This window comes from Melopsittacus undulatus, chromosome 10, assembly GCF_012275295.1.
Source record: "Melopsittacus undulatus isolate bMelUnd1 chromosome 10, bMelUnd1.mat.Z, whole genome shotgun sequence".
Lineage (NCBI taxonomy): Eukaryota > Metazoa > Chordata > Aves > Psittaciformes > Psittaculidae > Melopsittacus > Melopsittacus undulatus.
In genome coordinates, this window is record NC_047536.1 from 10,246,983 (window position 1) to 10,258,279 (window position 11,297).

The 11,297-nt window shown below is 49.9% G+C and overlaps 2 protein-coding genes across 2 annotated transcripts; both read left to right on the forward strand.

Annotated features, from left to right (window-relative positions):
- Positions 1–5,854: 5,854 nt before the first annotated feature.
- LOC117436725 (bromodomain-containing protein 8-like) lies at positions 5,855–9,400 on the forward strand. Its single transcript, XM_034066786.1, has 4 exons — positions 5,855–6,036; positions 6,806–6,892; positions 7,870–7,938; positions 8,862–9,400. The coding sequence occupies exons 1-4, from the start codon at positions 5,948–5,950 to the stop codon at positions 9,094–9,096; spliced, it is 480 nt and encodes a 159-aa protein (XP_033922677.1). The 5' UTR covers positions 5,855–5,947; the 3' UTR covers positions 9,097–9,400.
- Positions 9,401–10,001: 601 nt separating this feature from the next.
- NHP2 (NHP2 ribonucleoprotein) lies at positions 10,002–11,285 on the forward strand. Its single transcript, XM_005142681.3, has 4 exons — positions 10,002–10,192; positions 10,272–10,341; positions 10,413–10,518; positions 11,097–11,285. Exons 1-4 carry the CDS (start codon positions 10,042–10,044, stop codon positions 11,220–11,222), a joined length of 453 nt encoding a protein of 150 aa, XP_005142738.1. The 5' UTR covers positions 10,002–10,041; the 3' UTR covers positions 11,223–11,285.
- The last annotated feature ends 12 nt before the right edge of the window (positions 11,286–11,297 follow it).

Consider the following 11,297-nt stretch of genomic DNA (forward strand, 5'->3'; position numbering starts at 1 on the left):
GAAAGAATGTAAGAGTGAAAATCTGTGATTCCAGCAGCTATAGGCAGGCCAGTACCTGGTTTCACAATTGAGCTCACAATTGCACTGCTTCGCTACTGGAATGACGGTTCTTTTCCTCAGCAACATGGATGCTTAACTGAGGTTTAAGTTCCCTGTGACAATTCTCCAGTCATTTTCTGCTCATATGACCTCTGAGATGAAACGTGCAAATTTTCTGCCCATGTGAACTTCCAGGGGGAGGACAAACCTCAACATTATCCTTCCTGATGCTTGCAGTAGCTGGGAGTGGTCTACACTGTGCAGAATGTACAGGGTGCAGCCTTTTGACACAGGTTGCAGGAACCTGAGTCACTGTGATTTAAACAAGAGGGATTGTTGCCTTACCTTGTAAGAGCTCCTGATTTTCACCAGCTTTGTGTTGAAGTTGGTTGTGTCTGCAGTGTTGAGTCCATGTACAGCTGAGGGTGTTTCCACCAAGAGTCACTCTACTGATGCTAGAAATGTGGAATCCTTTTGTTTGGTTACTGGTTAATTTTCCTTCACTACTAAAACTGGGACAGGTTTCTGATAAGAATTTTTATTTCCTCAGTTTCCAGAGATCGCAGGTTGTTCATTTTGTAGCACAAGAAGTTACAGGGTTCTTTTGGCTTTCATGTATTTTATGGACAAACGTTTTAGTAGTGCTGTTGCAGTAGGACAAGGGGTAGTGGTTTTAAACTGAAAGAGAGCAGATTCAGGTTAGATATAGGAAGAAAATCTTTATGATGAGGGTGGTGAGACATTGGCACAAGTTGCCCAGAGGTGGTAGGTGCCCCATCCCTGGAAACATTCAAGGCCAGGCTGGATGGGACTCTGAAAAAACAGACCTAGTTAAAGACGTTCTTTCTTATTACTGGGGGGTTGGGCTAAATGACCTTTAAAAGTTCCCATTTCTGATACTGTGATTCTGAGATTCAGTTCTCTGATAGTATGATTCTATGACCTGCACATTTATCTAGTGCAACTTGGTGCTCAAAGCTGGGCCACCTTCAAATTTAGATTGGGTTTCTCAGAACCTTGTCTAGTCAAGTTCTGAAAATCTCCAAGAATGGAGATTCCCTAACACCTCCAGACAACTGGCTTCAGTGCTTACCCATCCTCACAGGGTAAACATTCATCCAGTCTGAATTCCCTTTGGTGCAGCTTGTCATCACTGCCCCCTCTCCTTTCACTGTTGGCCACAGAGAAGACTCTGGCTCCCTCTCTGTAACAACTCTGCCCCATCTTTGTCCATGTTGAAAAACTGAGGTTGCAGCACATGGGAGGAGCTTTAGCATGCCCACTAGTAACTTGATTTCATTATGGAAAGCATTGCTGTTCATTCCTAGCATTGGTTTCTTCTCTTAACCAGATATTTTTCTCTCAAAGAACCTTTTTGCGTGTCCTATAACATTTTAATAGTCTCTAATGCCATTTAAGATCTTCAAAATCTAAGAGGTTATTTTCTCTGCAGAGCCCCATTGCTTCTTTCGCAGTTCATCATCTCACACCCTGACTACTAATTCTGTTTTTCCTAATGCTTCACTCTAATCTGTCTAGTGCAGAGCTGAGGCTTACTGTGCTGCATCTCCCAAAAGCCGCCCTGTTACAGACAGATACAAGCAACCTTTCTGGTTTTCCTGTGTTGGGGCTAACTTAAGTGACAGGTTACACAGCATAGGCATACTCACGTTCTATTTAAGCTTCTTTAGGGTCCATAAGTGAATCTTAATGAGTTTGAAGGTTTACTCCCTCCCTCAAGTTGTTCTAAAATCTCCCCCCATTGACATTTTAATTAGAAACAGTCTCCCAGACCCATTCCAAATGAAAGTCTCCTGTGATCTCCTCTGTGGCAGCTGCTGATAACGATGATTAATATGGTTTTTCCAACTGGCCCTATTTTCCACTGAGATGTTTGGCACTGATCATGCGTCATCCCCACTGATCATCTGGCAGCTCTCTGCTTCTGATGTTTTTGATGGGGTTTGTTGTTGTTATTTGCTTTTATGTCTTTAGCAAATTGTTCTTTTTTTCTTTTTCTTTTTTTTTCTTTTTTTTTCCCTACTTTATTGTGAATTCTGCATTTCATGTACCAGGGTTTAGGTTTTTATCATTTTTCCTGTTTTGACGTGTACGTTCCTTTTAAAGGCCATCATCTTTATTTCAAACAGCTTCTTGTATCAGCAAGGGTTGCGCAGTGCATGATCTCTCCAAAGCGAACTAAAACTTTCCAATTTGGTAATGATTCCTTGCTGGTGACTTATGTAGCCAACATAATTAAGAGCTGTCAGCCAGTTCTTAATTAAGAGCTGGAGTCTGTATCATTTTGTCCTTTTTTTTGGTACAGAATCAGTGTGGAACTAAGCCGTCTGTAATCATTTCGCTCATCCTACTTGTCTTGCACTGATGCTGCTGCTCTGCTCTCTGGCATCTTGAGTCTTCCAGGATTTAGTAAAACTGAACATAAGGCCAAAGAGCTTTTTAATCGATGCTTATGCCCAAGTTCCCTGGGCTTCCTGATTTGAAAATCCTTATCCCTCTCAACTGGAATACAGAAAGATGATGACAAGTGATTGGATTACCCTGGGCTAAGGCTTTTCAGTTCTTAGCTGAGCTGTGGTGGCTGGTTCTGCATGTGCAGCCAGCTCTGCTGCTGGTGCGTTAAAGCGCTTTAGGCATGGGGTTACTCTTCAGATGAAATCACAGTTTGCCCAACTCCTTCAGCTGGAAGGTGAGAGCAGGTAATGTTATCTCTTACCTCATCATATTTCATCTGCTTCCGCTGAAGTTAACTTTGAAAGAGGTTTCAGAACAGCCTTTTAGATCCTAGCTCCTAGATCATAAAGTAAGCAAACAAGTTTTCTCATCCCAAACCCAACGGATTCCTTGTTTCTCCCAGTTATGCACCACAAGCTATATCTGTAGCTGTGCTAGCAGCCCTGAGAATGCAAAAGGAAATCAGTGAGAAATGTGCTTGTTCAAAAGTCTGGGGAAATTAGGTTGTACATAATTAAAACTGTAGAGACACTGCTAATTAATGCATAGAATTCTCCATAGGTACAGCACCCAGCACTGAGTTCAGTGGCAAGATACACATTATTCTTGCAGCCTTTACTGTTGTTACTGTGACTCTGCAAGCAGTTCCCTGACTTAGAGAACCCATAGCGGATTTATGCAGCAGGAGACACTTAGGCAAGGACTAGCGAACAGAGATGAAATGAATGGTTTCCTCCTTCTTAAAAGAATGCCAACTTTTATTTTCTGAGCTGTGTAGAACTGTCCCATCAGCATGTGATTATAATGCTTCTCACTGGGTACTCAAGATACCACCATCCAGCTAAATCACATTTGTCACTTTCAAAACAAAGTGCCTGTAGGGTTTGTGATAAGTTATTTCCAGTATTAAATGTTTTTATGCAAAAAGTATAAATGTAAATGGGCAGCAAAGGGAACTTCAGTGAGTTGTCCTTGGAGTGTCTAGGTGTTCACAACTGTCCCAGTTTGCTCTCAGGAGTCCCCGCATGATGTGGTTTGAGCTTTCTACTGAGTGCCTTTGGCACCTTAAACATGCATCACCTGAGCACAGTAACTCACAGACCCCTGGGCAGGAGGAGAGCACAGCACAGGCACAAGAAAACCTGAAGTTCAGTCGCTCTGAAGTGGTGGTTTGTGGTGCAGAGCTACAGAGCCACCACATGCTGTGATGTGGGCTCAGGTGCAGGCTGTTCACCTCACAGAGTCCTTCCCATGCTTTGGCTCTCTGAGTATGGCAGGACATGAGCTGGGCTTTGCAGTTCTGGATCAGGGTACAAAGACGTTGCTGTCTCTTTATGTTTGTTTGCAGGTGGGACATACCTGGGTGTGGTGGGAGTCTGAGACAGAGTCTCACAGCGAGTCAGAGAAGAACAGTGACTTCCAGTCTCTTCATAGCTGGGATTCAAGCTTGGATCTGGACGTGGGGAGCTGGAGGAATACTGAAGAGGTGGTCATGGGGAAGCTAGAGGAGAGCAGCCAAGAGGCAGACTGTGAGCCAGAGTTCAGTGATCCTCTCTGGGAGGATGATAGTGAAGACTACCAAAAGGCAGAGAGGCCATGTGAAGATGACAGTCTTCTCCAGCTCTTCACAGAGGTAAGATTGTTTGGATGACAAGAAAGTGGGTAACATCCTCCTGAAAGATGAGGGTTATCAGGGTCTCCACCATCCCTACACATAGGAACAGTCTTGGGGAGGAGCAGATGCCCCAAGTTCACTTGCTCCCTACCCCAAGCCTTAGCCCTTCCTCCCATTTAGAGCTGGCACCACAATCAAACAGTTGCTTTGCTGAAACAGCTCACCTAAAGCACAGAGATGTCACTGAACTGAAACTGCAATAACAACACAGGGCTTCATCAGGAGATTTTGCAAGGATTCCTAAAAATGGAAAGGCGTGAGTGAGTGAAAGCAAAAAATAGCATCTGTGTTGTTTATTTCTTCTTCCTTTTGCCTTCAGAATTTGAAGCAGTAAATCTCTGTGTTGCAGGTAACCCAGATGATGGAATCTCTCTGCATTAGCAGTGCAGGGTCATCACGGACTCAGTGTGATCACTGTAGCTCTGGGAAGCAGTGTGATGGGGAAGATGTGAGATGCCAGGAAAAAAACACAGGAACAGCAGTCTCAGGAGCAGAGGAAAGTCAGCTACACATCCTGGCAGAAGATGAGAAACGCTTTCCAAGAAGAGAGGTAGGGGTGAGGTGATCCTAAGAGAGCCTCTGGGCCTGGATGAGACTCAAGAGATAGTAAAGGAAATCAGCTATAGAAGAGATGGGGAAGTCCCAGGTTCCAAGTGGGGTGACAGGGACACAAAGGAAGAGCCAGCAGGGAGGGGAATGCAAAAGAAATACATGAGGGGAAGGATGTGGTTTTAGGTATGGATATGTATCTTTATGAACAGGAAGCTTGTTGCAAATCAAACCCTCAGATGCGAGTTGGAGGAACTGCTCCTTGGCAGTGTAAAGGTGACTCATGAGAGCTGGCAGTCTGCTCTCAGGTTTGAGGCAAGACTGGAATACTTGCCTTGTTCTAATTGCTGTGTTATGCACCACACAGCTTGGCTGGTTTCAGGCCCACGTGGCTGTGATAGCAATAACCATCTGCCCCTGGAGACCGTCATGTTTTGGAAGCAGGCACTGTCTAGCCTGGGTTTGCATCAGTCCTCTGTCTAGGGGGCTGTGGGCTCCCACCAGCCTGTGAGGTGTTCCTGTTATTCCCAGCAGTTCCCTCACAGGTTTCCCAGTGTTGAAAGCCATCCATGGCACAGTGTCCACTTTGTTCCTGAGGAGTCTGCTCTCTGCTTCAAATCTGTTGAGGATTCTCAGGTGCCCCTGCACATAATCCCACTTCAGGACTCCAAAAACACTCTCTCCCTGCACTCTCTACATTTTATTGGCAAATCACTACAACAACACTACTCTCCTTCCTGGCTGAGTCTGTCATATGCATGTGGGAGTTTGTAAGGAAACAATCCTGTTGCACTGTAAGATTTCCTGTTACCTGTGTCTTGAGCCCGAGGCAGTCTTACCTCAGCTCCTTATTGCCCTATCTGCATCCATGACTCTTCCCAGAAAAGCAGACAGACACAACACTGGGCACCAGTCAACCCCACAGTGTTTGTGTTTGCCAGAGCTGGTCGTGATCCAAGAGGTGAGCTGTTACTGGAATGCTGGACAGCACAGTGAATAAGGTCAAACATCATCCTCCAGTAAAAGAGAGCAAGCTAGCTCCCAGCTGAGACTGGATGCAGTAAAGGGATAAGCTGCAGGCTGGCTTCTAGATAAAGGATTCAGGTGATGGGCTGCCATTTTAGATGTATCTTTTTCCTCTGTGATCTTCAGGACAAGACTCAAGAGACCTCTGGAGAAGAAGTTTTGGGTGAGCCACATCCACAGGAGATGAGTGATCAGGCCCAGGATCAAGATGATAGTGATAACATTTCTGCAGCCCCTGTGCCTGACTCCACTAGCCCTGCTGACACACAGCTGTAAGTAGTTTGTTCTGCTGTCTTGCAGGTGCAGCAGAACAGAGTTGTTTCCTTTGTCTCACATGAGAACAAGTGTATGACACAGGTCACATCCAGGAAGGTGAGAGAGCCAAGGAGAACAGGAGGGAAGGAGGTAACTTGCGCTGTCACTGTGGATCTGCCAGCATTCTGGGGCATTGATCCTAAGATGAAGTGAGAAGATTAAGTAAGAGATTAAATGGAAAGTACAAGGAAAATTCATCAAGGGAGCTGGGCCTTGTGTGGTCTGAGCATCGTGCTTTGTCAAGCAATGTCAAGTCCAGCTTCTAAGACAGCATGACCTTTAGGCAGGTGCAGGTGTGTCAGTCACATGGAGGCTGTGACATATGTGTGATCACCTGAGCTGCCTTTTGAAGGAAAACCATGTTTTGGGGGGGATGAGAAACTAAATAAAAAACTCCTCAGTAAAGTTCTGAACTCCAGAGTAGTGTGAGATTTTCTATAGAACTTGATCCTGCCCTTTAAAGATGCTCAACTCAGCTCTGGTTTCTACCTATTGCTCTGCATTTTCCTGAATTCAGATGTTTAGTTGTGCATTCAGATGCAGAATGAACAACTACATGGTTATCCACCATCTCAAATGGCTTACACCATTCCACCCTGAGAGGCTTTGCACAGCTACAGCAAAGGATCTCTGCAGTTCGTCCACCTGAACGTGGTGGGTGTTAACGAACTGCTGCCTCCTACTTTGTCTCCAGTGTGATGATCTGGCAATGCATTCCCTCCCCAGGATGCAGCAGAGCTCGGAGAACCCCCTGCAGCATCTGCTCTTCAAAAGAACGCTCCTGTCCATCTGGAAGATGATAGCCAGTCACAGGTATGTGGGGGCAAAGGGTTGGACTGACATGGCTCCTGAACACACTGCCCTGAGTTCTGGCTCCTGTGTCACCAAGCCTTGTCCTGTTCTCCACAGCAGCCGCTGCAAGCTGCCTTGTCTTTCCATGGCTTTGCTTCTGGCTGTCCTTGCAGCAAGAACAGCTGTGTGCAGCAAAGCTGGAGAAAACACTGCATATTTATTTCCTCTGCTTCACACGGCAGAGCCTCAATGTTGCTTCCTACACAGCTGGCACAGCCAGCTTTCAGCAAGGGGCTCAGCCTCCTGCCTCGTCGTATCCTTCCAGCCACCAGATGCTGGCTGTAACCCTCAGTAAAGAACTTCCTCCTTATATTCAATCTAAACTTCCCCTGTTTAAGTTTTAACCCATTACCCCTTGTCCTATCACTACAGTCCCTAATGAAGAGTCCCTCCCCAGCATCCCTATAGGCCCCTTCAGATACTGGAAGGCTGCTATGAGGTCTCCACGCAGCCTTCTCTTCTCCAGGCTGAACAGCCCCAACTTTCTCAGCCTGTCTTCATATGGGAGGTGCTCCAGTCCCCTGATCATCCTCATGGCCTCCTCTGTACTTGTTCCAACAGCTCCCTGTCCTTTTTATGTTGAGGACACCAGAACTGTACACTATACTCCAAGTGAGGTCTCACGAGAACAGAGTTGAGGGTAGTGAGACACTGGAATGGGTTGCCCAAGGAAGTTGTGAATGCTCCATGCCTGGCCATGTTTGAGGTTGGACAAAGCCTTGGGTGACATGGTTTAGTGTGAGGTGTCCCTGCCCATGGCAGGTGTGTGTGTGTGTGTGTGTGTGTGTGTGTAGAACAGATGATCATAAGGTCCTTTCCAACCCTAACTATTCTGTGATTCTCATTGCAAGCAGAGAGAAGCAAGCACTGGCCCACGAGGCAATACTGTCTTTGGTGGAGAAGCGGACAGAGATAATTCTTTGTGCTTGTCGCTGTAGGTACAGCAGCCCATTCCTGAAGGCGGTGTCAGAGAAACAAGCCCCTGGGTATAGGGATGTGGTAAAGAGGTGAGTTTGTGGAGGAAGTGCTCACTAATTGATTTCTCTCTGGGTTTTTTGGTCTTCTCTGGTTTCCAAAGGGCCAGTGGCTTCCTTCCTCCTTTTCCAGACCAGCTGTCACCAGCATCTCCCACTAATTTATTAAAACTCCCTTCTGGGTGATTAGAACCTGGAAGCTTGCAGTGACTCTGGTGCTGGGAGGAGCTCTGCCTGCCCTTTGCTGACTTACTCCAGGCACAACCCATGCAGCTGTGAGCCCTGCCTGAGCAGGGGATCCAGCTTCTGCAGCTCAGCAGCCTCTCCCCATGTTGGAAACATGTGCCTCCGTAGATACTCTCTCCTCATCCACAGCTTGCTCCCCAGGTGTTTCACTGTGAGTGGAGAATTGGGTCACAAGTATATTTCCCAAGAGATTAAGGACGTTTTTCAGAGCTCAGTTACATTCTATTTTGGTCACAGTTGTCCTCTCTGCAGCCATTCATTTTCTCATTCTGTAAAAATAAGGGAAGTAATATTTATTCTCCATCATGTTCCCCTTATCAGCACTGCTATTTTTGCTGGCGGCACCATTCAACTTTAAGGGGTTTTAATCGATACCTATTTTAGTAACTTTTCTTTCTCCTGATCTAAAACCTGGCCTTCATGAAGACTAATTAGAATTGCTCTGCTTGCCTTCTCTGGAGCTCAGCATCAGGGCTTTTTTTAGAGGTGACTGTTAATGACCTGCCAAGTTGACAGCAAGTGTCACATAGGCTAAACTTACTTTTGTTTGAAAAGCTGTTTCTGACCTCCTCCTCTTTGTCCTGAAAATAAAATTGATAGCAAATAGCTGTGCTTTCCTGGCCATGCTGAAACAAGGACAAGCACTTTGATGCAGAGCCTTAAGAATGCCTGGCCCTGGGCTGCAATTTAATTTTCCTTCTGTCTTGTAGACCCATGGATTTAACCAGCATAAAGAGAAGACTGTCAAAGGGACAAATTCAGTCCATGGTCGAGTTCCAGCGTGACCTCATGCTCATGTTCCAGAACGCAGTGATGTACAACAGCTTCACCCACCACGTGCACCACATGGCCATAGAGATGCAGCGAGAGGTGTTGGAGCAGCTGCAGATGTTGGGTGAAGCCCTGCTGTGCTCAAAGGACAGGCTGGGGTGGGGGAAAAGGTAACAGGGCACATAGGAGCCCTGTTTGTTTTGGAACAGTGTTGTCCCCATTGCGCAGGAGGTCTGCTGGTGCTCAGGGGCTGTGCTGACACTGCAGCAAGACTAGTTATCCCCCAGGGGTGGCTTATCCCCCTTTGTTCCCAGGTTGATGGGAAGAGGAACAAAATGGTTTCTAGAACGGGCATGGAAGGGGCCTCCTTTCTCCCCTGGCAAAAGCAGCAGCACAGCGCTGCAGTGGGAAATAGATTCCCTGGGATGACAAAAGAAGGGAGGGGGGAAAATCCTCTTTCGTGACGAGCTGGGATGCGGCAGGCGCAGCCTCTGCAGTGCGCACCCAGGGCACTGCGGGACGGCTCCGTTCCGCTGCCTTCCCTGAGCGGTTGGGGCTGGGGCTGGGGCTGGGGCTCGGACTCGGGCTAGGCTGGGGCTGGGGCTCGGGCTGGGGCTGGGGCTGGGGCTGGGGCAGGGGCTGGGCTGGGGGTCGGGCTGGGGGTCGGGCTGGGCTGGGCTGGGCTGGGCTGGGGCTCGGGCTGGGCTGGTGCTCAGGCTGGGCTGGGCTGGGGCTCGGGCTGGGCTGGGCTGGGGCTCGGGCTGGGCTGGGCTGGGTTGGGCTGGGGCTCGGGCTGGGCTGGGGCTCGGACTGGGCTGGTGCTCAGGCTAGGCTGGGGCTCGGGCTGGGCTGGGGCTCGGGCTGGCCGCTGTCGCCCCGGGCACCGGAGCCCCGTAAAGACCCATGTTGAAAACGCGTCTCCGACAGCGGGGCAGGGGCACCGGGGAAAGCCCAGCGCGGCGGCCGCGGGGCTGGGAAGGGGTCGCTCGCCATTGGCTGGCGCGGTGGGCGGGCAGTGCCTGAGGGGCTGCCGATTGGCTGGCGGAGAGGTGCGGAGCTGTCGCTCTCTCCTGCCGTGCCGTGCGTGCTCCGGAAGCGGAAGCTCTCGGCGGTGCGGCAATGGCGCGGGATAGGGAGGCGGAGGGGGCGACGGAGGCCGAGGGGACGCCCGAGCTCTCGTACCGGGAACAGCTGGAGTTCCTGAACCCCATCGCGCGGCCGCTGGCCTCCCGCAGGCTGACGCGCAAGCTCTACAAGTGTATCAAGAAAGGTCTGGCCGGCACGGGGGCATGGCGGGGGTGGGCCTGGGCCGTGGCGGCGCAGCCCCTCACGGGGTGGTTCTCTTGCAGCGGCCAAGCACAAGCAAATCCGTCGCGGTGTGAAGGAGGTCCAGAAGTTCATCAACAAGGGGGAGAAGGGGTAAGCGCTGTCCCGACCTCGCTGCCCCAGTCTCTGGCTGTAGCGGTGGTTGACATGGGCTTTCCCCGCAGGATCACGGTGCTGGCCGGCGATACGCAGCCTATCGATGTGTACTGCCACATTCCCATCATGTGCGAGGACAGAAGCCTCCCCTATGCATATGTCCCCTCCAAGTCGGTAAGGGTCTGGGGCTGTGCAGCCTGGAGGAGCTTTCCTGCAGAAGCACAGATCGTTGCCTGTGTAATGCAGCCGCTCCTCGTCCATGGCCAGGGGATGGGAGTGTTCCATCGTGGGACCACAGAGCTGTTTGTCATGATTGTGTCCCTGCAGCTGTGAGGGACAGAAGCTCTGGGACCCGTTTTCCCCTTTAGTTATGAGCTGGTACCTGCCTGCTCCCAGAAACAGGCACTGGCCCAGTGGCATGATGGACATTCCTGGGAAGGGGTAGTAGAACATGGTTCCCCCATAGGCTGGAGCCTTTAGGATGTTGTCCCCAGTGCAGGCAGCTCCACAGTCCCTGACTCCCATGCTGGAGAAGGAGCGTGGAGTGTGCAGCAGCTCCAGTGCTGTGCCATATTCTGGGATGCAGAAGATGAGCTGGGAAAATGGCTCTTGAGCCCAGCAGGAGTCCAGAGGGGCTGGCAGACTTCTTCCTTGCGTTGGACCAGGCTGTGAAGTGTGTCTGCCAAAGGCTGGGCCTTGCCTTGTGGAGATGCCGGTGCCCCTCAGCCCCGCACAACCTCTCTGTCCCGCAGGACCTGGGGGCCGCAGCCGGCTCAAAGCGCCCGACCTGCGTGATCATGATCAAGCCACATGAGGAGTACCAGGAGGCCTATGATGAGTGCCTGGGGGAGGTGGAGTCTCTTCCACTCCCACTGTGAAGAGCCGGGGCGGGGTGTGCAGCTCCGAACCCTCCCTGTTTTGGGGGGAGGCGGCTGCGGGCGTTGACGGGGGGG

Bases quoted from the DNA above. Each gene is read 5' to 3' on its own strand.
- NHP2 (XM_005142681.3), top strand. From the start codon at position 10,042: ATGGCGCGGGATAGGGAGGCGGAGGGGGCGACGGAGGCCGAGGGGACG. The intron at 10,193-10,271 runs GTCTGGCCGGCA...GTTCTCTTGCAG, and splicing joins CTACAAGTGTATCAAGAAAG to CGGCCAAGCACAAGCAAATC. The intron at 10,342-10,412 runs GTAAGCGCTGTC...CTTTCCCCGCAG, and splicing joins ATCAACAAGGGGGAGAAGGG to GATCACGGTGCTGGCCGGCG.
- LOC117436725 (XM_034066786.1), top strand. From the start codon at position 5,948: ATGAGTGATCAGGCCCAGGATCAAGATGATAGTGATAACATTTCTGCA. The intron at 6,893-7,869 runs GTATGTGGGGGC...TTGTCGCTGTAG, and splicing joins AAGATGATAGCCAGTCACAG to GTACAGCAGCCCATTCCTGA. The intron at 7,939-8,861 runs GTGAGTTTGTGG...TCTGTCTTGTAG, and splicing joins TATAGGGATGTGGTAAAGAG to ACCCATGGATTTAACCAGCA.